Source organism: Cetorhinus maximus, chromosome 1, assembly GCF_964194155.1.
Source record: "Cetorhinus maximus chromosome 1, sCetMax3.hap1.1, whole genome shotgun sequence".
NCBI classification, from domain to species: Eukaryota; Metazoa; Chordata; class Chondrichthyes; order Lamniformes; family Cetorhinidae; genus Cetorhinus; species Cetorhinus maximus.
Window position 1 is genome coordinate 85,765,698 of NC_135879.1, and position 26,476 is coordinate 85,792,173.

Consider the following 26,476-nt stretch of genomic DNA (forward strand, 5'->3'; position numbering starts at 1 on the left):
CTGCCTGGAAGTGTCGTGGAGGCAGGTTCAATCGAGGCATTCAAGAGGGCATTAGGTGATTATTTAAATAGAAACAATGTGCAGGGGTCTGGGGAAAAAGCAGGGCAATGGCACTAGCTCATAATGCTCATTTGGAGAGCCTGTACAGGCACGATGGGCCGAATAGCCTCCTTCTGTGCCATTAAAATTCTGTGATCCTGTGACTAAGAGATCTAAGATGGTATTGATCATTCATGGTTTTTGTTAAACTAATGGACCTAGATAACAGTCACAGTCCATGGCAGTGAAACATTGAAAGACATGTAAAAAGACTGCTAAGCAATCTACTATGTCTGACAGATAATGATCTGCATGCCCAGCTGTCATTAATCAACTTGATTGTTATTTGACTATCTTTTCTAGCCAGCCCATAACTGGTAATAGCACTCTTCACTCCTACCAGAGAACAAGAAACTTCTGAATGTTTTTAGCTGTGCACTTTGCTATTAAACTGCATTAATAGTAAAAATTCTGAATTTTCTTTTTGTAGAACTGGTCCACAATAAATTTAACTATATCATTGCTGAATCAGTTTTGCTAGTTAATCCAGGAGCCATCACCATCTGGCAAAAAGCATAACAATGAAAGCCACAAGTTGTTTTAAGGGGGAGGAAGAACATAATATGTTATAGCCAAAGGCAATTGTACAAAGGAAAAATGTCTCTCAAATTTGATCCACATGTTCTCTTGGAGCAAAGCACAATCTGCAGATATAATACAAACAGGCAATTGAGAATATCCTGCTTTTGGCAAGCAATTAACTGCACTGAAACTACTGCACTTAGGAGTCAGACTCATGGGCAACAACCTTATATAGAAGAGAATTCCACAAGCAGAATGAGTGGCGGATGAAGATTCATTGCTGGTACTCAGTGAAGACTTTTGCACTGAATCATAATATTGAGGTGTAAGCATAGCAGCTCCTCTGTCCCTGGCATTGATATGCAGGTCTGATTTAAGTATTAATGATAATCTTTAGAAGCCTGCCAGTCTTGACACACCTGTTGAAGCAGGCAGTATTTCAGATGCACCATGGTGACAGTCTGGATACAGAGTTTGAAGCTGTAGTGCTCCAGGAAAAAGTTTCTGCTGGAGACCAAATAAGATGTTTTCTAACTTGCCGGCGTCGATTTCAAAAACGTTATCCACAATGTGACGATGCCCGAGAGGCAGTCGGACATTGTGGTGACAGTCAGGGATAGTGGTGGGCAAGGCAAAGCTGGATATCATTGGCTTACATGCTGAGAAACAATCCTGATGAGCAACATCTAGATGAGGAAGAAGTCAAAGGTGAAACCATGTAGGACAATGGAGGTGATTGTATAAGTAGAGAAGGAGGAATAATTCCAGGAAATCTGTTGACGTGGGATCAGAATAAAACTATGTGAGGGTAATAGCATAGAGGAAATGTTGATGAGAACAAGGAGCGACAACACCCCATAGTGATAGTCAGACAGCATATTGTGGTTACTTTGATCAGGAGGTCTCAGGACAGTGCAAGGGACAAAATCCAGACTGAGGGAATTCAAATAGAAAGTCGTTGGAGAGGTGGAGAAGTCTTTTGGTTGCAGCTTCGCATTCTGGAAACTTACAGAATATGGAAAGCAATTCTGATGAAAGTTAATTGACCTGAAATGTTAACTGTTCCTCTCTACAGATGCTTACTGACCTGCTGAGTATTTTCAGCACATTCTGTTTTTATTTCTGATTTCTAGCACCTGCAGCATGTTACTGGCGTGTAAAGAAAGATTGGAGGCTGTCATTAAAGAGACAAAAGGGCAAAGGAAGACAGCTAAAGGCATGGGATGATTTCAGCAGTTTTGAAATGAGGGGAACACAGCCTGAGAAAAGAGAGCATTTGATGTTAACAATGGACCAATAAGGGGTGGATGAATGATCAGGAGCTGAGTTGGATAGAGTCAGGAGAACTAATCATAAATGTCATGGGGTAATGATTGAGATATGATTAGAGCTGTATTTACAGGTTAGATTAAATGCCCATTTTGTAATTAGTACAGTGAGCAGCAATAACTTGCGTTTATATAGTGCCTTCATTGTGGGAAAACATCCCAAGGTGCGGCATTAAACCGTAGCCAATAAAAATAGATCCTGAGCCAAAGGAGATATTAGGAAGGGTGATAAAAGCTTGGTCAAAAGAGTGGGTTTTAAGAATGGTTTTAAAGCAGGGCAGTGTGGTAGAGAGGCAGAGAGGTTTAGGGAGAGAATTCCAGAACTTGGAGCTGGGGTGGGTGAAAGAAAATCTGTGATTGGGGGAACAAAGGAAAAGGGAGATTCCCTGGAGGTCAGAATCAAAAACTAATCTGTAGGCCTGGAGGAGGTAGTGGAGATAGTGGAAGAGATAGTGAGGGGAAAAATGCTTTCACATTTTCCCTCTATTACTTAAATATTCACCACAATCACACCCAATGCAAAGCCGCATGCATTAGGAGCAGTTATCGGGAATTGTGTGTCTGATATGCATTCTTCTGTGATTTTCCATCCGTTATTTTTAATGGACAGAAAATCGGTAGGGTCATAAAGTGGACACATTCCTGAAATCCCTTTATACACAAGCCTAGCACCCAAAGCTCTATATCTGGAACACAATGGATAAAATATACTCCATGTATTATAGTGGTTCATACTTCTATTGCTACAGCAGCAACAGCAACTGGTTGTTCTCATTCATTCATGCATTAAAGGCATTTTACATATACCTTTCTTTTTACATACTTACTTGGGATGCTGAGTTACACACGCCTGCAGTGCATATCAGGAATTCACGCACGTGTATAAAATAAATGGCCATGGGTGTTCCTTTTAAGCCCCTAGATTTCAAAAGGCAATTCCAGTTTTAAATTTGTGTATTTGATAACCTTATTTGGATTTGATGAAAATTATAACAGAATAACGAAAGAAAACAAAAACTGACCAACTGAAAAGGAGAAATGCCAAAGAAAGACACAGAAAGGAATGAAATTACAAGGATTACATTGCACATAAAATGCCCTAAAGCTCTGTAATCCTCACCATCTCCTGCTCAATGAGAAGGGAGTATCTCCCCCTCCCCACATGTCTCTAGGGGCAACATTTTTTTAACGTTTAACAGGTGTTTGCATCTATGGAGCAATATGTACCAAACAACTCCAATTCTGTAAAGACCATATTCAACCTTATAATATATATTCCAGAATCATTGTAAACTATTCCCAGAAAACTGTCTGAGCTTCTATATTATTGCAAAAGAGTCACAAGGGTAGGGAACTGAAAGCCCTAGAAAACAAGATTAAACAAAACTTCCCTGATAAGTTGATTTGGTGGTGTAGTACCGACTCTTCAGACAACAATGGTCCCAGATATGATCCCTGACGTGTTTTTTTTTGTTTCTTTCATGAGATGTGAGCGCCCTTGGCTAGGCCAGCATTTATTGATCATCCCTAAGTGCCCTTGAGAAGGCAGTGGTGAGCAGCCTTCTTGAACCGCTGCAGCCCATGTGGTGTAGGAACACTGTTACGGGCAGGAGAGTGTTTAATTTAAACAGCCCCAATTTTTCTCTCACCATTCGTCCGTAAACAGGAAGGTATTTTGATTTTGATTTCCCCCTTTATAAGTGGTGGCGTTTTTTCCCAATCTCTCAGTTTTGGCGTGATCCAATTTCTATTAAAAGTCCACAGCAAACTCAAGATTATGTAAAATCAGAGGGTTAGTTTATTTTACACTGACTCAATGTGGGGGAGGGGGGTATTGCTGTTGTATGAGCCTGCGTGCCGCTATAATGTAAAGGTGTTCGGCAGAGCAAGGGTTAACGTGAGACTGGAGAATAGCACTACCCACAGTATGATATATAGAGTCAGATGGTCATAGGCTGAGAGAACACTCTAGAGAGAGCTCTGGAACCAGCCTACATGGAGGTAACTGTACCATGCAATATTAGCAACCTGGGATCTGTAAATAGTTAAAGGTTAACAATAAACGGTTCATGTTTAAATATACAAGTCTCAAGATCTCATAATTGAGACAACTCTGCGCACTATAATACAACATGGTTGGCAGTAGTGGGATATCAGCATAGGACAAAAGTCTCTACGTAGCACCCCCCACCCCACCCCGCACCCCCCACCCCCCCCACCCCCCCACGCTCCCAACCAAATACATTCATAAAATAAAAGAGGGATAAGGAAAAGAAAGAGGTACAGGGCAAAGACCACATAGAGGATAAGAATTATTGTTTAACATGACTCCAGAGTCAAGGATCAAAGTTTAATGGTGTATTCTTTCAGAGTCGGTAAGGTAAAGACTGATATTAGATAATTCACTTTTCCAGCAGAGATGACTTCCACGATGAGATGGGCGCATAGAGATGAATTACCTTGTAGGTACTGGTACAGGAGTTCAGAAGGTCCAGTAGAAACAGCAAAGATGGCGGCCAGGGAATTTTAAACTGGATAGAGCTCTAGTTCTGCTGCTGCTTGGTTGATGGAAGATGGCGGCCTGAGCTTTTCAGCTCCTCAAGGCAATATTACAAGTTCCACCAGCTTGGGGGGTGGGGAGGGAGAGGGGGGGTCATGTGGCATGACTCTGAATTCTCTACTTTGGTTTGGACGAAGGATGTATATTCCTTTGCCTGGTTTCTTGAAATGGTTAATGTGTTAACCAGTAATAATTTCAAAAATAGAGGTTTCAGGGTCCTTTGTCCTCACAGACCAATCATCTCCATTGGCCAGGACCTGGCCATAGAAATGTAAATGGCCTTTATACAGTTCCTTGGGATTTGATTTCTGCAGTCCCAGGGGACATTAGAGCCTCTTTATAGGTAACGAGAGGCCGGATGTTCTGAATGCCAGGAAGTTCTTTTTTGTTTGAGTGGTAGCCAGCCATGGCTTCAGTCATTTTAGAGCTTTTGTCCAGTTTTTAAAAAAATTATAAAAATATAGAGTGAGGTCTTAGCCCCATGACAACAGCCACAGTGTTGTTCTGAAGGGAGTTCTAGGATTTTGACCCAGCAACAGTGAAGGAGCAGTGATATAGTTCCAGGTCAAGGTGGTGTGTTGTTTGGAGGGGAAGTTGCAGGTGGTGGTGTTCCCATGCACCTGCTGCCCTTGTCCTTCTACGTGGTAGAGGTCATGCATTTGGAAGGTGCTATTGAAGGAGCTTTGGTGAGTTGCTGGTGTGCATCTTGTGGGTGGTACATACTACTGCCACTGTGCATCAGTGGTGAAGGCAGTGAATGTTTAAGGTGCTGGGTGAGGTGCCAATCAAGCGGGCTGCTTTGTCCTAGACAGTGTTAAGCTTCTTAAGTGTTGTTGGAGCTGCAATCATCCAGGTAAGTGGGGAGTATTCCATCACAGTCCTGACATGTGCCTTGGATAGTGAACAGGCTTTGGGGAGTCAGGAGGTGGGTTGCTCACCATAGAATTTCCAGCATCTGACTTACTCTTGTAGCCACAGTATTTATATGGCTAGTCCAGTTCAGTTTCTGGTCAATGATAAGCCTCAGGATATTGATATTGGCGGGTTCAGTGATGGTAATGTCACTGAATGTCAAGGGAGATGGATAAATTCTCCCTGGTTGGAGATGGTCATTGCATGGCCTTTGTGTGGTAGGAATGTTACTTGCCACTTGTCAGCCCAAGTCTGAATGTTGTCCAGGTCTTGCTGCTTATGGATACAAACTGATTCAGTATCTGAGGAGTTGTGAATTGTACTGGATATTGTACAACCTTCTGTGAACATCCCCAATCTTGACCTTATGATGGAGGAAAGGTCATTGATGAAGCAGCTGAAAATGGTTGGGACTTGGACAGTACCCTGAGGGACTCCTGCAGTGATGTCCTGGAGGTGAGATGACTGACCTCCAACAACCACAACCATCTTCCTTTGTGCTAGGTATGATTCCAGCCAATGGAGAGTTTTCCTCCTGATTCCCAGTGATTACAGTTTCGCTAGTGCTCCTTGATGCCACACTCGGTCAAATGTTGCCTTGATGTCAAGAGCAGTCAATCTTACCTCACTGCTTATGTTTAGCTCTTTTGTCTATATTTGGAACAAGGCTGCAATGAGGTCAGGAGTTGAGTGGCCCCTGGCAGAATGCAAACTGAATGTCAGTAAGCAGGTTATTGCTGGGTAAGTGCCACTTGATTGTATTATCATGGACCCCTTCCATCGCTTTGCTGATGATCAAGAGTAGACAATAGGGTGGTAATTGGCTGGACTGGATTTTTCCTGTTTTTTGCGGACAGGTCAGACCTGGGCAATGTTCCACAGTGCCAGGTAGATGCCAGTGTTCTAGTGTATTAGGTTGTAGCAGGGCTGCTGCAATTTGCTTTCAGTGCCATTGGACTATGGAGTGGTTTGCCCTCATGACTGCAATCCAATGACCACTGCTGGAAATGATACATATTCATTCCATACAGGACCAGATTCAGCTTAAGATGTTCAATAAGTAGTCTGCTAACAAACTCTGATCTTAAATATGTCAGTGTACATTTAGTCTGCCAACATTGGTGCATCCACATCCACCAGAAAGAATAGTTGCCTCTTGCAGGGGAAGGAAGGTGAGTGAGCAAATATGGCAAAAAAATCCCAGAAAATATTTACATATAAAAAGAAAAAATACTGGAAAAACTCAGCAGGTCTGGCAGCATCTGTGGAGAGGGAAACAGGGTCAGGAAGTGAATACCCTACTGCAGAATATCCAGCTTCTGACCTGCTCTTGTAGCCATTGTATTTATATGCCTGGTCCAATTAACTTCCTGGTCAATGGTTGTTGTGCTTTTATAATGATATAAAGGCACCAATCACTCATAAGGGATGGTGTAAACATGTTATGAGTTCATTTATTTAAACCAAGGCCAGGATTCTATGGCCCCTCTCTCTGCTGGTAAAAATGTGTATGGTAGCGTCAAATGAACATTGCACTTTTCAAAACGCCATTAACTATAACCCTCGCCTTCTTAGTAAATGAGCGACATAGCATGTTTCAATGATTCATCTCCAAAGTGTAAACATTAAATTTAAGCATAACGTGAACATGCAACTCATTACATATTCTAACTGTTGTATTAATTTAACAATGCACTCAGTCATATACAATTTGATGAAAGATTCGTTCACCAACTGAAAATAGTATACTTCGTAACACAATCACATAAGTATGGTGGATGTTTTCTCTTAGAAGTAGGATATTGTCTAACCTCAAGTGTAGTCTCATTTAACTCATATTCTTCATCTGGGATGTCAATGTCAGAATTGGATTCAATACTTATGAATGGTGTTTTTAGTGCTTTGAAGAATGATGCATTTCATGTGTTGATTTGTGAACCGCGATTAACAGTGACCATTGCTCCTTTTGTATTGGCCACACCAAATGGCTGGATGTCTTAAGGGGTTGTTTGCTTTCTGACATGACCATGATGCTTCAAAAGCACTTTATCTCCTGGCTTTAGTGGTGTAGCTCATATTTCATATTTTATATTTCATTCTGCATTTACTCTCATTCGATCCATCTGTTCTCGATTGTGTTTGCATACACATTGATCATTAGCTCAGCAGGGTAACTCAGGAGGACATGTGTGCATAGAAAGTGCAAAGATGAGTGTAATGAAGCCCTTTCAGTAGTCAAGTGAGCAGTGGCTCTGTAATTGTGAAGGAAGTGATACAGCTCTTGCTTCCATGATTTGCTCTCAGGTTTAGCTGTATGTATCACTTTTTTCAAGGTGCACATAAATCCCATGACTTCTCCATTAGCTCCTGGCCAATGGGTGTGATTTTTCAATGAGAATGTCATCAAGTCTTTGAAGCGCAGAGTGAATCATGTGCTGAAATACCTCAGCTGCTGAATTGACTACAAAGTTGAGCCTCTATCGAAAAAGTCTAATGTGAGTGGAGAATACTGTAAGATACCTTAATTCTTCTGCAAGCTCAATTTGCTGGCAAACTGCATTGAGATCAAGTTTAGCGAAATGTTTAACACCATGCACTTTATCTATAATGTCATCAATTGGCCTACATACCTAGCAACACACTGACACTGAAATTCAACAACACGAGTGGTATTCGCCACTAACTGGATGCTGCCGTCAAGCCAAAAAGACATTCTGCCCATCATACAAATGAGTAATGTGGTATATGAATTTCATTGCCGGTGTAATGCTAGGTATGTAGGCTGTATGTCACAAAGATTGGCTGCTTGTATCAAACAGAATGTCCCAGCCACTATTCGTGACAGGCAAGGTACAGACTGTACCTAACCAGCCCATGCTTGCAAAATTCAAAGCACGGTGTCCAACATTAGATATGATTTCACGATTGGACAACGTTTGCTAAATAATCCTCCATGTGCTAAGAATTACCCTGACAACCAATTTAAGATTCTCAGTCAGGCTTGCAATGTGGCGCATTTACGTGTACTGGAGGCTACATATATTAATACACAGGGCCCTGTTCTTTGCAGGCAGAAATAACGTGTACACACATTGCGCCTGTTTCAGATGAACAAAATAAGTGACAGCCATTCGCTGACTCTATCCTCAGGGCAATGCCTTGACCAATCAGGATCAAGCTGCCTGGTTTAAATTTCAAACAATGCTTGGCAGTTAACTGTCAGCCACCATCACTGGTGAATTCTCCATGGCAAAGCCTCTACCAGAGTCCACTGGCCAAACAATCAGCATTCTCTTCACACACAGTATAAATTGTTGTTTCCCCTTTATATTGGTATTCTTGCAAAAATCTTGATGAGTGCAAGACATGTCACTTATCAAAAAAATAAAATATTTATTAAACAAGAAAAGATTAACTATATTACACTACTCCTTCACCCACAGCTATACCTTTACAGATATATATATATATAGATTTGTAAGGCTAACACAAGTCACAAAAGCTATCTTATACTTTAATGTTCACAGCAAGTACACAGTCCATGTAAACCAATAGGTGACCTGTGGTCAGACACCCCATATTCTGAAACCAAGTGACAGATGCCACCTCATACAGATGCTATGGATCTCTCATCAGCTCCCCCCAAACGCTTGTCACACCGTGGGCCAGCCGGTTTCACTGAACTCTGACTTTCACATGAGGGTTTCCAATCTCCACTCTCGAAGAACTTGCTTTGGAACCTCCTCCCAAATGATGCTTTCTCTAGGACGCCTTCTACAAGGGTCCACCTCCAGGGTTTTGATCTCTCCTTCCGATGTTCGTCTCCCCTGAATTGCCACATGCATTCAAGCTTTGCCTTCCATGTGCTCTCAGGGAGGCAGTGGCATAGTGGTATTGTCACTGGACCAGTAATCCAGGGACCTAGGGTAATGCTCTGGGGACCTGTGTTCAAATCCCACCATGGCAGATTGTGGAATTTGAATGCAATAGAAATCTGGAATTAAAAGTCTAATGATGACCATGAAACCATTGCCAATTGTTGTAAAAACCCATCTGGTTCACAAATGCCCATTAGGGAAGGAAATCTGCTGTCCTTACCTGGTCTGGCATACATGTGACTCCAGACCCACAACAGTGTGGTTGACTCTTAAATACCCTCTAAACAAGGGCAATTAGGGACAGGCAATAAATGCTGGCCTAGCCAGTGATGCCCACATCTCAAGAATTAATGAGGAAAAAACAATACTCTGTTGTGTCAACAGAACACCACTGCTTTGCATGTCCATAGTAAAGAGTTACAGATTTTCAGTTGTCTCCTTGGATCTGCTGGCTTCTCACAAGTCTATTTTGCTTTAAGCCTGCTTCCTACAGCTTTCTCTCTTTAATTTGGAGACTCTTCCTCTTCTCCTTATGTTAACTTCACTGAACAGGACCTGTTTTCAATCCCTGTCCTTGACTTAGCTGTCATCTTGGAAGTTTTTCCTGTCCCTCCCTGGCTTTTGGAACCTTCTTCTTTAGTTTGGGACTTGCCCTTAGTCCCTTTTTATATCCTGCCTGTTCTGGCACCTTCTTTCAACTGACTAAAACTGATGTTTTGTCTCTGTGATTGTACCTAAACCATATGGACTGCAACAGTTCAAGAAGACGGCTCACCTCCACCTCTTAAAGGACAATTAGGGATGGGCAATAAATGCTGGCCTTATCATTAATGCCCACACTCCACAAAAAAAAACAGGAAAAGACCAGCTGGTCCATCAAGTCTAATCCATATTGTCATATGGTGCAACTGATGTACACCATCTACCCTGCCCCTGCAGCCACACAATTTCTTGGGAGAAGTAACTAGTGAGAAAAGCCCCCTTGGTCAATTTTGGCATGTTATTTTAACTAATAACAAGGAATATTTATAACTGTTTTTGCTGTTTAAAGGAGATGCCAAGTCCATTGAATTTTAACTCAGGCATAGTTATAATTTACATTGGCCTGCATTGTCTGGTCTCCGGGCTTACGATGGAAGATGCGTATAAGAATCCTGTGGAAGTCCTGATGCGTAGACATATGTGGAAATTGCCTGGGAAGTTTAAAATTCCAATGGGCAATTCCCTGCTGCCTGGGGCCCTCCGTGAAAGTTTCTGACTCTGAGCTGGAGTCAGAAACTTGGGTCACATCTGTGTGATTTATCTTGATGGTTACCCAGGAAATATTAAACCGTTCAAACCTGGTCGGACAGCTGGGTAACTCCATAACCGACCCCCGCAATCAGACCTCCTACCACTCAATTACCCTGCTGACAGCCTAACTATCCCCCAACCTGACCTGAATAGCCCCCCCCACTCAATTACCCCCCAACCACCCTATCTGACCACTTGACTCGTTCTCTGACCCAACCCAATTACCTCTCCCACCCAACTACCGCCTCAATCCAACTTAACTACTCTTAACCACCTGACTACCCCGACCCAACCCGACTACCCCCTGACCCAAATACCCCCAGCTGACTACCCCCTGACCACTCCTCTGACGACCCGACTACACACCCCCAACCCAAATCGAGTACACTCGACCACTCAACTACCCCCTCAACCTGACCCAACTAACCCCCATTCGACTACCCCCAACCTGACCCGACTACCCTCAACCACCCGTCTATCCCTCGACCACCCAACTCACCCCTGACCCACCTATCCACCTAACCATTAACTCACCCATTCACCCATTCACCCACTCACCCATTCACTAACCCACACTCACACATTAAAAGACTGGACCTTTAAATACTTACCAGAATATGGCAGCTACTACCATAGGAAAAAGGTGTCATGCCCTCTCCTTCCCCTGAATCTGCTCTGCTCAATGGAATTAGATGGGAAACACTGCATTGCACATTTCTTCTTCTGCCAGGCTTGGAAGATCCTGGAAGAAATGAGCAGTTGCGTCATGTCTGAAAAATATTTGTGGACAGTGGCAATGCGTACAACATTGCTGACCGGAAGATTTAGGCCATTGTTTTCAATAGATGATCATAGTATCTTCTACCAGTAATAACGCAATAGCTAACAATTAAGAGGCCACCTAAGGCCATTAAAAACCCAATTAATCCAGATTTTATGTTGCCTGCGTGAAAACGGCAGGCGGGCAGCCCACTTTTCGCAAAGCCTCACCCAAGGGCGGGATAAAAAGGTTCTGCAGCATTGTCAGTGTGAGTAGTGAGGAGTTTAGGAGATAGTTTGCTGCTGGTTGCTTTTTTGAACTTGACAGCTTCATCCCTGCTCTGAGCTTCATTCCCTTCCAGGTATCAGACAGCCTTCTGTACCCTGGTAATGGGGATTGTGTTCTCTGCTAGAGGCACCACCAGGTGTCCCAATGCAGCTTCCAGGGGAAGGACCTATAGGAGGAGAGGAGCAGGCACAAGGAGCACAGGGCCAGCAGGTAATCCAAGGCAGAAACGGCTGCATAAACACCACTAACCTGCTGCCAGGGTTTACAGGCAACAATGCAGCTATCTCAATATGTCTGAGGGCCAAAGGAGGCTTCGCCTTTCCAGAGAGACCATGGCCTCCATTTGACAGATGATTGGGCCTGAGATCAGCTCTGACTGTGTGGGTGGACACCACATGCCGGTGGCTCTGAAGGTCACGGTGGCCCTCAATCTCTATGCCTCCAGCTCTTCCCGGAGCTCAGTGGGGGATCTGTGTGGAGTCTCCCAATCAGCTGTCCACAGTTGCATCAAACTGGTGACAGAAGCTCTGTTCAGGTCGGTAATGACATTTATTCTTTACCATACGAACCAGGCCAGCCAGGCTGAGTGAGCCAGAGGCTTTGCGGCCATTGCTGGCTTCCCCCACGTCCAGGGTGCAATAGACTGCACACATGTGGCCATCAAGGCGCCAGCAGGTGAGCCCGGTGCCTTCGTCAACAGGAAGGGCTTCCACTCCATGAACGTGCAGATAGTGTGTGATCACAGGATGCTGATTCTACAAGTCTGTGCAAGGTACCCTGGCAGCTCCCATGTCACTTATATCCTGAGACACAGGTGGTAACGCTACTCAGTGTTCCAGCCCAATTGGATGGATGGCTGCTGGGTGACAAGGGCTATCCGTTGAAAAGGTGGCTTATGATGCCTCTCCGCCACCCAAGAACAGAGGCAGAGCAGCGTTATAATAGGAGTCATGTCTCCACAAGGGTGGTGATAGAAAGACCTGTGGTTCTTTCTCTGAAGATGCGCTTCCGACGCCTGGACCATTCAGGGGGAGCACACAATACACCCCAGTGCGGGTGTCAGTGAGAGTGGTTCCATGCTGCGCCATCTGGCACTGGCAAGGGGAGACCCATTGAAAGAAGAGGATCTTGATGCAGCTCCACAGGCCACAGAGGATGAATCCAGTAGTGAGTCAGAAGAGGAGCACGGTAAGGAGAATGCTAAGGGCGTGGAGGCAGACCTCTGGATCCTTCAGGGAGGCAGGGATACTAGAGATGCCTTGATCCAATGCTCCTTCAGTTAGGCTGCCAAAGATCTGCTTCCACCTCATACCAGGGCTGCTGCCTCCATCCCGGATATCTGAAATGACCCTTTCATTTGAACCCAAAGTCCGCACAGCACTTGTGTAATAAAGTTTAGAGCTACTTACATCCATCATTACATACTGGCATACCCTGTACCAAAAAAAGGTGAAGCATTACAACAAAAGTAAAACTTACGTAATTTTCACACTCAAAACAAATTAACATTATCATCTCTGGAGTTCATTTTCACACCAATAAACATATAAACAAAGCATTACAGAACAGAAGATCACCTGTGAACAGTCCCTCTTGTGCTCATGGTGCCTTAAACTTACGTTTACGAGTGCTGCATCTTGTTGCCCAACCCCACCCCCACCCCGACCCCTCTGCTGGCACCAGCATTAGAGACAGTCTGCTGACTGTGCTGACATGTTGGGCCTTGATGACCTTGGCGGTCGTCCTCTGGCCAGTGGGGCCTGTGCTGGCCTCGCCTGGGATGGAGCAGCCAGTGTCACGGCTGGCATCTCCCCAGTCATTGCAGCCTCATCAGATGCCACGGTGACTGGCAGAGGGGCAGAGGGGCTGCTGCCATCAGCCGGAGCGTCCTGAGAGGAGCCCCCAGAGATGACAGGCAGCTCGTGCACCGATGTGAGATCGCTCTGGACCTCCCTGCTTGCCATTGAAGGATGGGCACCTAACTGGGATACTGGGTGCCTCATCCACCTCCCACATTGGCACTGACCACCTGAGGTCATTGCCTGTGTGAGGCCTTGCAGGCCCAAGTGCAACCCCAGGAACCCCTGATTCTGTCCCCGGAGCTGCCTCTCCATGAGAGTCATCATTCTCTCAATGGGGGAAGCAGTGCGCTCGGCCATGAGAGTCAATGCAGTGCTCATGCTCCGCTTGGACTCCTTCACAACAGAGACCATGGCACGCAGACCCTTATGGATCTCCGCTATATCCTCCCGCACATCCCACTGGACATCCAGTATCTGCCGCCTAATGGACAACTACAGAGGCTCATCATCTGTCTTCGACTCAGCATTGCCCTGGTCTTCAGCAGTCTTCTGACTGCTTGTGGCCTGGGCACTCTCTACCTCCGCCTTCTCCTCAAGTAACTGTGAAGTGCCCTCACCACTGTGCGCCAACATTCTAGCTACTGATCTAACACCCACCGAGGTACTGGTATCTGCACTGGTGCCTGGTTCAGGGAGCAGGTGTGACACTGGTGCAGCTGAAGCCTGGTGGTCCTCTGGTGTCAGGGGTGGCTCTTCAGGGTCCTGAGAATGAGTGCCTGCTGGGAATCTAATGGAGAACAGTGACATGTCATTAGTTTAAGTCATCGCTCTGTCACTGTGCATGCCAGGCACCCTGGTGAGACAATGGAGGTCTGCATCATGGTGCCATCGTTTTTCAAAGATCACTGGGAGCTCCAGTTTTGAGACTCCCATCAATAAAGAGACCACACAGGAATGTTTACACAATCTGAAACTCTCACCTCTGTGATCTGCACTCTTACCTTCATCTAACACCCCTGCTTCTCTACGTGCGGCTGAATGAGGTGGGTGGCGCCTCTCCAGCTCCAAGGTGTCCTGCTCAAACCTGGTCATATTTGGAGGTTTGGGGGGCCTCCACCTGTCTGTGACCTCTCAATATTGTTATCGCTCATCTTCTCCTGAAAGGACAGAGGAGCATTGATTAGTCCACTCTCTACCTGCAGCGCCATTGCAGCCTGGCCAACCCCACCTGAGGGACACCTTGCAGGGCACATCTGAGTCGTGGCCCTCGAACCGCAAGGCAATCAGTCCAAGCAGCCAAGGCTCTCCCCCCTTGGCCAGCTCCAGCTGTTGGCGCTCAGACTCTAACACCCCTGAGCTCCACAGGAGGATGGCCAGACCTTAACACTGATCCATGCCAACAAGGCACTCACCCTTCCTGAACACAGCAGATTGTTGAATCTTTTGTGGCACTGCACCCATGTGCGCCGCACAATGTCGTGGCTGCTGACCTGGGCTGCCACCTCCTCCCAAGATTTTTTTGCCTAGTGCAGTGGCCTCCTCCTTCCATCTCTGGGAACGTGGGTGTCCCTCCTGGCAGCCACCTCCTCCAGGAGGACCGCGAGGCACTAGTCCAAAAAATGGGGGGCCAAGTGCCCACCTGACCTTCTCTCCCACCTAACAACTTGACAGTCGGCTCTCAGAATTCACATTTATTGTTGAGTCCTGCTTCCTGTGGGTGTTGCAGCACAGCTCACATTGTAGTTTCTTGTTCTGTCTGAGTGGATCCATGGATCAGGATATTATCCATGTGACATGATTCTAAACAGTCCTTCTAGGATACTTGACATTGTCCTCTAGAAGATTTCTAGTGCTGATGTGATGCTGAAGGGTAATCTGTTGCAACAAAAGCCCACAAATGATGTAAAGAAAGTTGTGAGCAACTTAGACTCTTCATCGAGAGGTAATTGCCAAAAGCCACTGTTCACATCTAACTTTGTGAAGATTGAATTCTTTCTCAATTTTGCTAAGATCTCATCCACAGATGGTATAGGATGAGCTTTGCATTGAATTGCTTTGTTCAGCTGTGTAAGATCTATGCTATTCTGATAAATCCATTGGGTTTTGGCCCTGGGACCATCGCTGAGCACCAGCTAGTTGATTCTGTCACAGGTGAAATAAACCCCTCCTTCAACATAGAGTCAATTTCCTTCTTTACCTTTGCAAGAATGAATGAGGAATTTTCTGGTTGTAAACAGACACGCTGGCTTTGTTTCAGGTCATAGAGGGTTGTGATATGCTGTCTTCAGCTTCCCTAGTTCTGTGAACAGCTGTGGAAATTCAGCCCTGAAGTTTTTAGACTAATTTTCTCGGCTTTCCAGTTCCTTTACTCTGCAAATCATGTAAGTCAACATAGGTTTTTCCTGCTTAAGAGTGAGCAACTCTGGTTCTGGATCACATATAAGGTTTCAGTGATTTTTCTCTCTCTATACTGAAGGGTTGCATTCAGTTGTTCTCTGGCCTTGGGTTCTACACCTCTTGGCCTCTGTAGTTTTTTCCCTGACAGCTGAAGAGAACTTTTCTCCAACCACAGTTCAGCATCAGAAAGAACTGAAACTGCTGCACCTGTGTCTAACTTAAAGTGTGTCTTGTTTTGCTCTGCTAGGATACCAGCGCTCCAGCAGCTTCCACTTGGATCCTGGATCTTTCCAAGGAAAGGCATCTCAATATCATTGATATTTTCTTTTTCACAGATCTTGTCATCTTTTGAAGGCTAGCCATTTTGCTGTTTCTGTACAGGCTCCTCGCTGTGAGACACAGCCTGAAAGTGTCCTGCCTTTCTGTCTGTGTTTTTTCCTGCCACACCGATAACAGTTAGCTGGGGTGGTTATGGACACTCTTCCTGCTTCCCTTGCTTTTATACAGCCCCCTCTCTTCTTATAAATTTAACATGCGTCAGTCATTTTTGGGATATGGTTCTCCCTGTCAACCCAATCACCAACAACTTTGCTTCCTGACCTCAGCTTGTCTGCTCAGATGAGTTTCCTTTGTTAAGATTAATGATCCACTGACTGCAAGTGTTCAGACAATGCTTCACCCAACACTCCAACAACAAATCTGTCCCTGATTAGTTAATCTTTTAAGCCACTATATTCACTGTTCTGTGCTAGTCTATACAGATCATTGATAAATATGTTAATATTTTCCCTTTGTCTTTGGGTAGGCTTGTTAAATTTAGCCTGCTCGACAATGGTATTAATTTTGCAGATTGAAATAGGCATCAAGTGTTTTTATTAATTCTTCAAATTTGGCTTTTTCTTCATCGATCCCTTGTGCGAGTAGGATATTGTCTGCACAGCCACCCATTGTGTATAATAGCATACTGACCTGCTTGCCGATTGGCTTTGCCGCATGGCCCGATGGGGTTCGATATCTGGCAAATCCTCGGCACCAATTCAGCCACGCTTCTGCCTGATTGAGACCTGTGACATGCTTGAAGCTTTCTGATAATGGCAGAGATTTTCCATGCTTGTTCTTTTACTCGCTGCCACCATATAATATTTTGGTCTTGTTCTGCTAACACAGAATATTCACAGAGTCTGCAATAATAAGGAAAAACACTAACTTTATTGAGAAACATCTTATGCTAGTTTCATCTTGCCATGAGGTCAATGAGAGAGAATGGATCATGGGATGTTGCATCACTTCCTGTGATGATATATACTGTCTCATTAGCATATCACACAGTTAGAATTAACCCCTTTTACTACAGACACCAGATTGATAAAGTGACACAGATATTTCATGTGATTTTCTTGAGTTGGATACATTACAAAATACCCATTTAACTTAATTAAAGAGGGGAAATGTTGACTTCCCATTGAGAAAACCAAAATGAGGAAAGAAGTATAACCAGCGGCTGATCTGATGCAATCTATTTTACACAATTGCCCAAATTCAAAATTACCCCCATTTTCATTTACATAGGAACATAACATGTGTTGGGGATGAACCTCAAGTGTTATAAGTAGAATCTGATAGCCCTGTGGCATGGTAAATATCTCCACTCACTAGGCAACCATAACTGAATTGTGCCTTATCACTCAAAAGTTATTGGTCTGGGTTTGTGCGTATTTACTATTTTACAATAGCCTCTGGTCTGTCTTTTGCCAATTAGCCAGTCATAGCTCTGGCAATTAGGTAAGCAACAGCGCCCCCTGCTGACCAGTAATCTATACTACACTGAAATCTTAGCTTGTGCATATTATGGGTTGAATTTAATAAGGCACCAGATTCTGCCCCCCACCCTCCAGCTAAAAAGTTGGGGCGGGAGGCTACTGAGGGGAACACTGGCTGCCCTGCAGCCATTCAATGGGTGGATGAGAGGCCAATGGGGGCAGGGAAACCGTGGCGGGGCAGGGGGAAGGGTGTAAAGTGGGGGTCCCTCCAATGGGCCCAGGGTGCCAGTTAAGGAGGGAACCCCTTGTCCACCATTAGCCCATGCAAGGAAACCTGCCAGGCTAACCGCTTGGCTTGGGCCTTCTCCTGTTGGTTAAATTGCAGCAACGATGGGATGAGGCCCTTAAGTGGCAAATAATTGCTCACTTAATGGTCTCAGTTGGCCCAGCGGAGGGTGGGCCGCCCAATGCTACCCCCACCATTAACATAATTGTGGTGGAAGCAGGGGCGGGTAGGTGGAGGAGTCAGGTTGCCCACTTTCAAACCTATTGGTAAGATGGCGTAAAATCCATCCCTATGTATGCATGTTGATTGTTGCACAAGGAACCTCCATTTTGAAATGCTGTCCAGGATTCATATTTATCAAATATTGCACTAACATGCAGCAAGACCTGGACAATATTCAGGCACGGGCTGTTAAATGACAAGTAACATTTGTGTCACAGAAGAGCGAGACGATGACAATCTCTAACAAGAGAGAATCTGACCACATCAACTTGACATCCAACAGCATTACCATCACTGAATTCTCTACCGTTAACATCCTAGGGGTCACTATTAACCAGGAATTTAACTGGACCAGCCATAAAAATACTGTGGCTACAAGAGCAGCTTAGAGGCTGGATATTCTAAAGTGAGGAACTTACCTCCTGACTCCCCAAAGCCATTCATTATCTACAAACACAAATCAGAAGTGTGATGGAATACTCTCCACTTGCCTGGATGAGTGCAGCTCCAAGAACACTCAAGAAGCTAGTCATCATCCAGGGCAAAGCAGCTTGATTGATTGACATCACAACCATTATCTCAGACAGTCACTTCCTCCACCACCGGTCACAGTAACAAGTGTGTACAGTCTATAAGGTGCATTGCAGCATCTCGCCAAAACTCCTTCGACACTCCTTCCAAACTCGCAACCTTAACCACCTAGAGGAACGAGGGTAGCAAGCGCATGGGAACATCACCACCTACAAATGCCCCTCCAAGTCACACCGCATTCTGACTTGGAACTATACCACTGTTCCTTCACTGTTACTGGGTCATAATCCTGGAATTCCCTTTTCAACAGTACTGTGGGTGTACCTACACCATATGGACTGCAGCCCTTCAAGGTGGCTCACCATCACCTTCTCAAGGGCAATTAGTGATGGGTAATAATTGCTGGCCTTGCCAGCAATGCCCATGTCCCGTGAACAAAGAAAAATAGGCAAATATCTAATATTAATTTATGAGAACCACCTCTACCTGCAAGATGGTCCAGTGAGTTCTAAATACTGGATTTATATCAACAGCAAGAGATTCACCAAAATCCACAAACACATATGCATAACAATTACATTTCATTTGGTTTAAGCTACTTCCATCTAGCAATGTAAGTGACAATCAGTGACAGTGCTGCCTAACAATGACCTAATACAGCAGCAACCTCAGTTGTCCATAGTGTATCAGCTTTTTCCATCTGAGGGATAATTCTGGTACACTTAAACTTTCATAAAAAAACTCTTGATTAATAAGGCATCCCTCAATTTATACTGCATGTTTAGAAAGTATAAGGATTAAGCAATTACAGAAAGAATCTGTTTTAAAGTAGCACCTTACCACATCCTTAGGGCATGCCAAAAAACTTTAAAAGCAATGGATTAGCTTTGAAGTCTAAATCATTCTGAGAGAAGCTGTAATAAAATACAATAAGACATTAATAATCTTGCAGAGTTGGCATACAATTAGCAAATTAATTTCCTCATAGGCAAGTGTGTGATGGTGCTGATGGTGCATTTTGGTAAGAATAATAAGGTGAGCATATACTCCTTGGAAAATCAGAATGCAAATGATGTAGAGGAGCAAAGGGATTTAGGGTTACAGATACATAAATCACTAAAATAAATCACTAAATTGTAGGTTGATAAAGCCACAAAAAAAAAACCCACTGGGGTTCATTTATAGAGATAGAATTGAAAAGCAGAGAAGTTATGTTAAACTGTTATAGAACTTTGGTTAGACCACACTTGTATTCAATCTGGAATCCATAGTATGGTAAATGGTATGGAGGCACTGGAGAAGTTGCAAAAAAGATTTACAAGAATGATAGCAGAACCAAAAAGGGTTTTACCTATCAGGAGAAATTGAGCAGGGTGGGTTCCTAGGCTGACCTGATAGAAGATTTTAAGTTATGAAAAGGTTTGATAGGGTAGACACAGAGAAGATGGTTCCACATGTGGATGAGACAAAAACTAGCATTCATAAATGCCAGATAGTCATGAATAAATCCAATGGGGAATTCTTTACCCAGTGGTCAGAATGTGGAACTCTCTATCACAAGAGAAGTTGAGGTGAATAGCATAGATGAATTTAATGGAGAGCTAGATAAACACATGAGGGAAAAAGGAATAGAAGGGTGTGCATCTAGAGTTAGATGAAGTAGAGTGGGAGAAGCCCATGTGCAGCATGTATTGACTAGTTGGGCTGAATGGCTTGGTTCTGTGCCATACATTCTATATAAGTTTTAGTGCTGATCACTAATGGAGGAATGTCAGCCAAATCACTAAGAGAACCCCGTGTTCTTTTTCAAATAATGTTATGGGACCTATTACATTCACCTGAATTGGCAGACAGCACCTCAGTTACATTGCTCATCTAAAAGATAGCATCCAAAAAAGTGAAGCATTCCCCAGTAGTGCACTGAAACAGCAACCTAGATTTTGTGCTCAAATCTGCATGAGACTGTAATCCACAACCTTTTGACCCAGCATCAAGTGTGGTATCAATTGAGCTAAGTGTTTACGCATGAGATGATTACATTTAGCACATGAGAAAATAAACAAACTCTGTTTGGGTGGCATCCTTATGGAAACATCAGACAATTAACCCTTTTCACTTAAATGTTTGAGAAAATTCTACTGTATCCAATGGGAATCGAAAATTTCTTTGGGTGGGAAAGTTCTTAAGGTCAAATGGATGTACTGTATTTAGATCTAATAATAGAACATAAAACACAGCTTCCATTATATAGAAGCTATTTTTAGATAGAGCTGGGAACTTTCACATTTGGCTCAACCAGAGCTTGCACACAAATGTAAAATATAGGATTGCAAGACACTGAAGAGCAGGGTCACTAACTGGCAGTGATTGAATAATTTCTGGCTCACTAGATCTTTAGAACCAGTATTTTAGATTGAAAGGTTTCTGTGAGAATGTGTGATAAGCAATATAAAACAAGAATAAATGGTACGAATCTTAATTTGGACTGGCCTGTTGCTTTCCCTTTCCCTACTCTCTTCTTGCTCTTATGTAACAATATATCTAGAGTGGACTGCTCTATTCCAGTGAGGGGCCTGTGATTTGTGAACTTTTCTCATTTCAAGTTTGTGCCCTTGAATTATGCACCATTTTTTGTGCATGGAGCAAACTGGGCCCAAGATGCTGTAAATTGAAGGAACCCATCCAAAGAGACAAAAATGTGCCCATTCTACAGGCCAAGCTGATGATGTCCCCTCTAATTTCCCCGTAGTGTGCACTTTCCATTTGTCACCCTGCGCAGTTCCTTTAAGATTGCAGCACTACCACACATGCAAACATCTTAAAGGGACTTGTAGGCAGCCTGTTGCTCCCCTGCATGCTAAGTTATGGACTGCTGCATGACTGCGCACCCACGCAGATTAGAACATTGCAATGTGGGCGTTACCCAGCTAAATTATTTTATGATGATTTGAGGTGTAATGTCCTTGGAAAAAGTGTGTTTCAAGCTTTCAGTTGTACATTGCACCCTGAATGTGTGCCCTGCTCAGGTGTGAATGAGTTGAAATAAAAAAGCTGCAAATACGTGTGAAGGACATGGCATGTGTCAACAGTAAATGTGCACCAGTCGACAGAGACTGGTTTCTGACATTTTTCTGAATTTAATACAGCCTTTTCTTCCCTTTCTCCAACACTCCCTTGTTGGGACGGCTGGACATTGGGCAAGCTTCTACTGTTGTTGGATAGGGAAGAATTAAGGAGTCTTTTTGGATTTTGCACTCGGCTTATGTGTTGCTGGGTGTAGGGCTGGGTGTTCGCGATAAACTTGAGGACTTTAAAGACAAAAGGGTGTTTGGAGGTAGGTAATTAGAAGGAATAGAAGAATTAAGGATGGGTTTTTGAAGGGGCTTTGAGAGTTGCTTTTACAGATTGGGACAGAACCTTTGGAAGGGGAGCCATTGATAATTATCGCTGAACAGTAGGCTGCGAATTGTGTAAGTGTTTGGTTGGGAAGGGATTAATTGGTGTGTGAGGTTTCACAGAAGAGATGAGCTAATGAATGCAGGAGTGGAGATAATGGAGAAGCATAGAATTATGTAGGGACAGATTTTTGTGTGTCCTGTATGTTGGGATGACTGCCCAATGTCACTAGCAAGAAGCCTGCACTATTTTGACCGTTGAGCTTCAATTAAATCTGCCAGGTGACCTGCTTATATATTTCCAGTGCTGACAGGTAACTTATAAGACAGGTGATGCTGTTTCAACTTAAAGGGAAGGAACAGATGAGTGGCTGGGGGGTACAGGGGCAGGGTGAAGAATATCTTACAGTGACCAGAAAGAATTTTATGGGGCTGGGATGACCATTCATATCCTCTGGGTCCTATGAAAATCCATAAAACCACTCGATTCTGATTGTTTAACAGTCGTCCCTTTAAGTGCAGCTGGTGCTAAACTAAAATAGCATTGATGTCCAATGTATGCTGAGAGATATAAGTTAATGAAGCTCCTGCCTACTTCTGGTAAGAGCCTTGGCCACCTATTTTCACAGCTTGAACCAGAAAAGGAGCAGGCCAGACCAGCAACATGCCACATAGTAAATTTTTAAAAGGAATTTCAATCACGCTACAGCTCTATCCCTGATGAAAATAAGATATGAGAGGGATCAAAACTGGACTTATGGAGTCCTGAAGATGGGGTGAATCCAGGGCAGCTGAAGAAAAGAGGTAGTAGGCAGCTGGAGCAGCTGTGGAGACGATCTCACCCATGCAGATGAAAATGTTCATGAATCCCTCACATTCAATGTTGCCGGATGATGATGAGTGAGCTGAGAACGAGTGCCAGAGAAGGGTTTGTCTTTAAATAGAGGAGCCTGGAGATGTCCTTATTGGAATAATTTGAATGAGGAGAGGGAGGTGAAATGTTGTTTTAGGATGATCAAACCAGACCTAGCGGTGGAAATCAGGAAAAACAGCCAAAACAGCTGTTTTAGATACTTACACTATGTCGCTCGGGGGTTCTAACAAAAGTATGACTGAGTGACTGGAGAAACCCCCATACGTTCTAGGCACATTTTTGTTTATCCTTCCAAATTACTGGAGATAAAGTAATTTATTAACAAAAACATACCCGAATAAGATAAAATAATAGTGTGGTAGAATGATGCATGACACCATTAGGAGCTTCTAAATAAGATAAATAAACACAAACATCTTACCAGAAACTTATGACTCATAATATGTGCGTATGCCCTATTATTATGTTGAGATAATCCCCTGGAATTCTGCGAGTCTTCTCTTGATCTCCCAGTTAATTTGGCAAAAAGCTGGCAGGGTTCCTGGAAAGACATTGTAAATGATTAAATGTGAATATTTACACCGTTTCTTCATTGTTTCTGCTCATTTACCATTGCAGTTACAGTGGGAGATTGGGAAATTGGGAAAATCTATGTGAATATTCTCCCCCAATTTTTTGATCTCTATTCAGTGCTTAACAGATTCTTATTTCTCATCTTTACCTGGATATGTGGCTTTCTTTTATGATGTAAAACACAAGTGTACCTGATCGAACCAAATGCAGCAGGTTTTGCATGTTACTGGTGGGACACCAATGTACAGCTGCACTGATACATTAAGATTAAGATTACTTGGTGAGTTACGTTGCCAAGCCACAACTGCCAAGATAAATTATTTAATGAGATTACTCAGGTCTAAATCCAGGGTTTGAGCACATAGGGGTGAATCCTATGCCTGAGCTTTCCAGCTCACTCGCCATAACTTTGATGGAAGAACTGCAAATATCCTGGAAAAAAGGCATAAACTACAGAGCAGAGAATTCTGCAGAGATTCACACACTTCATGATACATTCAAAAATCCTTAAATCTGTGATCCACTGTTACTCATTAAAAAGATTTACATTTTACAAGACATTTCCAGAATTATATTAAAAATGGCAATATGTGTAAAGATCTACCTTTACCCTTTTGATTAGGCCTTCAGTGCTTTGATTGATTCCAATGTAACGTTAAAATTGTACATTTTTCTAGTTAGATCTGTTTTGTGTGTGTCTGTCGTGTTTCTAGGTTCGGAAGAAGAGTAAAGCCTGCAGAGCTGGATTATGTGAGGGAGATGAACTTATCTCGATCAACAATAAACCTTGTTCAGAATTAACCCATTCCGAAGCCATGCAGCTAATAGACGGAACCAGTGAAACTCTGCAAATCCTCATTAAAAGGTAGAACCATTTATGTTGAAAATCAACAAGCCCGTTCATTTATTAGCATTTATATTATTTATGTTCTACAATGATAGAATTCAACATCAAAATAAGGAAGTGAAACAAAGGTACTTTGATTTGGTCACGCATCTGAACCACTAACAAGACAATGTCTTATTTATGTGGAACGGTTATTTATGTTATTATTGAGCTTTCCTTACGATAATCAGACTTTTAATAACGAAGTAGTTGTGCTTTTCTGTATATCACTAATGTACTGTAGATGCTAGGATTCAAACATTTTTGCATACTCACGTGGTTGAAGATTATAATCTCAAATAGAGGATTATGGTTGTGAAATTCAGGAGCGTAGCGCTATTAGATGCCGACCTCCATCTCCCAGAGGCACGACACACCATCAGCCAATTCCTGTGTTTCCATTCTGCAAAAATATGGGTGCACGCAGGACCTGAATGATGTTGATTTGGTGCTATAGGGTCACCACACAAACCAACCAACTGATGTAATGCCAGGATCCCGAATTTGGGTAACAACTGTCCAGGCAGAGTCTGCGTTGTTTAGTCAAGGAAATAGAAGTGGGCAAGGTGTGTTATTTAAAGGGCTATCCATCCTGGTTGCTGGTAAAGTAAATTTTGGAACATTTTCTATTGTAAAGTGTCTGGAGGTAGTCTGGAGTGTTTTTGGGGAGTTCCTGCATTTGCTGGAGAGTGTTGCCTCATTCTCACAAGAATGGCAGAGGAGTAGGAGACATGCCCACATAATGGCAGGAACAGTAATGGGGGCAGTAATGCCAGTGTCTCTGGCTCTGCAGCATGACAGGGAGATGGAGCAGCGGCTGAGGAGAAGTCAAGCTCTGCAGCATTTCATTTACAAAGTCAGAGTCGGACTCATCCATGCTCTTTAACAGTCACAGGAGGCTATCAGGCAGCCAGTCAATGAACCCAGCATTTGGTATGCATGCCCATTCAGCGCTCTCCTATCTCTTATTCATTCATGGGATGTGGATTATTCATTCACTGGCTAGGCCAGCATTTATTGCCCATCCCTAATTACCCATTAGAAGGTGGTGATGAGCTGCCTTCTTGAACCCGCTGCGTCCCCGTGGTGTGGGTACACCTACAATGCTGTTAGGAAGGCACTGTCCAGACCCAGCGACAGTGAAGGAACGTCGATATATTTCCAAGTCAGGATGGTGAGTGGCTTGGAGGGGGACTTACATGTGTTGGTGTTCCCATGTTTCTGCTGCCCTTGTCCTTCTAGATGTAACGGTCGTGGGTTTAGAAGGTGCTATCTACGGAGACTTGGTAAAATTCTGTCATGCATCCTGTAGATGGTATACACTGCTGCTACTATGTGTCGCAGGTGGAGGGAGTGAATGCTTGTGGATGGGGTGCCAATCAAGTGGGCTGCTTTGTCCTGGATGGTGTCAAGCTTCATGAATGTTGTTGGAGCTGCGCTCATCCAGGCAAGTGGAGAGCATTCCATCACACTCCTGACTTGTGCCTTGTAGATGGTGGACAGGCTTTGGGGAGTCAGGAGGTGATTTACTCGCCTCTGACCTGCTCATGTAGCCATGTATTTATACGGCTAGCCCAGTTCAATTTTTATTCAATGGTAACCTACAGGATGTTGATAGTGGGGGATTTAGCAATGGCAATGCCATTGAATGTCAGGGGCTGATGGTTAGATTCCCCTTTGTTGGAGATGGTCATTGCCTGACACTTGTGTGGTGCAAATGTTACTTGCCACCTGTCAGCCAAAGCCTGGATATTGTCCAGGTCTTGCTTCATCTGGACATGGACTACTTCAGTATTTGAGGAGTTGCTAATGGTGCTGAATATTGTACAATCATTAATGAAAATACCCACTCCTGACCTTATGGTGGAAGGAAGGTCATTGGTGAAGCAGCTGAAGATAGTTGGACCTAGGGCACTATCCTAAGGAACCCCTACAGTGATGTCCTGGACCTGAGATGATTGACCTCCAATGACAACAACCATCTTCCTTTGTGCTCAGCATGACTCCAACCAGTGGAGTGTTTTCCCACTGATTTCCATTGACTCCAGTATTGCTAAGGCTCCTTGATACCATACTCGGTCAAGTGCTACCTTGATTCAAAGGGCAGTCA

At 43.8% G+C, this 26,476-nt stretch overlaps 1 protein-coding gene across 3 annotated transcripts in view; it reads left to right on the plus strand.

The window, feature by feature from the left end:
• The window catches only part of LOC144681530 (synaptopodin-2-like), a 156,017-nt gene that overhangs the window by 63,513 nt on the left and 66,028 nt on the right, over nt 1-26,476 (plus strand). For all 3 annotated transcript variants that reach the window (XM_078543189.1, XM_078543197.1, XM_078543180.1), the window contains exon 2: nt 24,194-24,345. In XM_078543189.1, the coding sequence (XP_078399315.1) occupies nt 24,194-24,345 (152 nt within the window). The remainder of the gene's footprint in view (nt 1-24,193; nt 24,346-26,476) is intronic.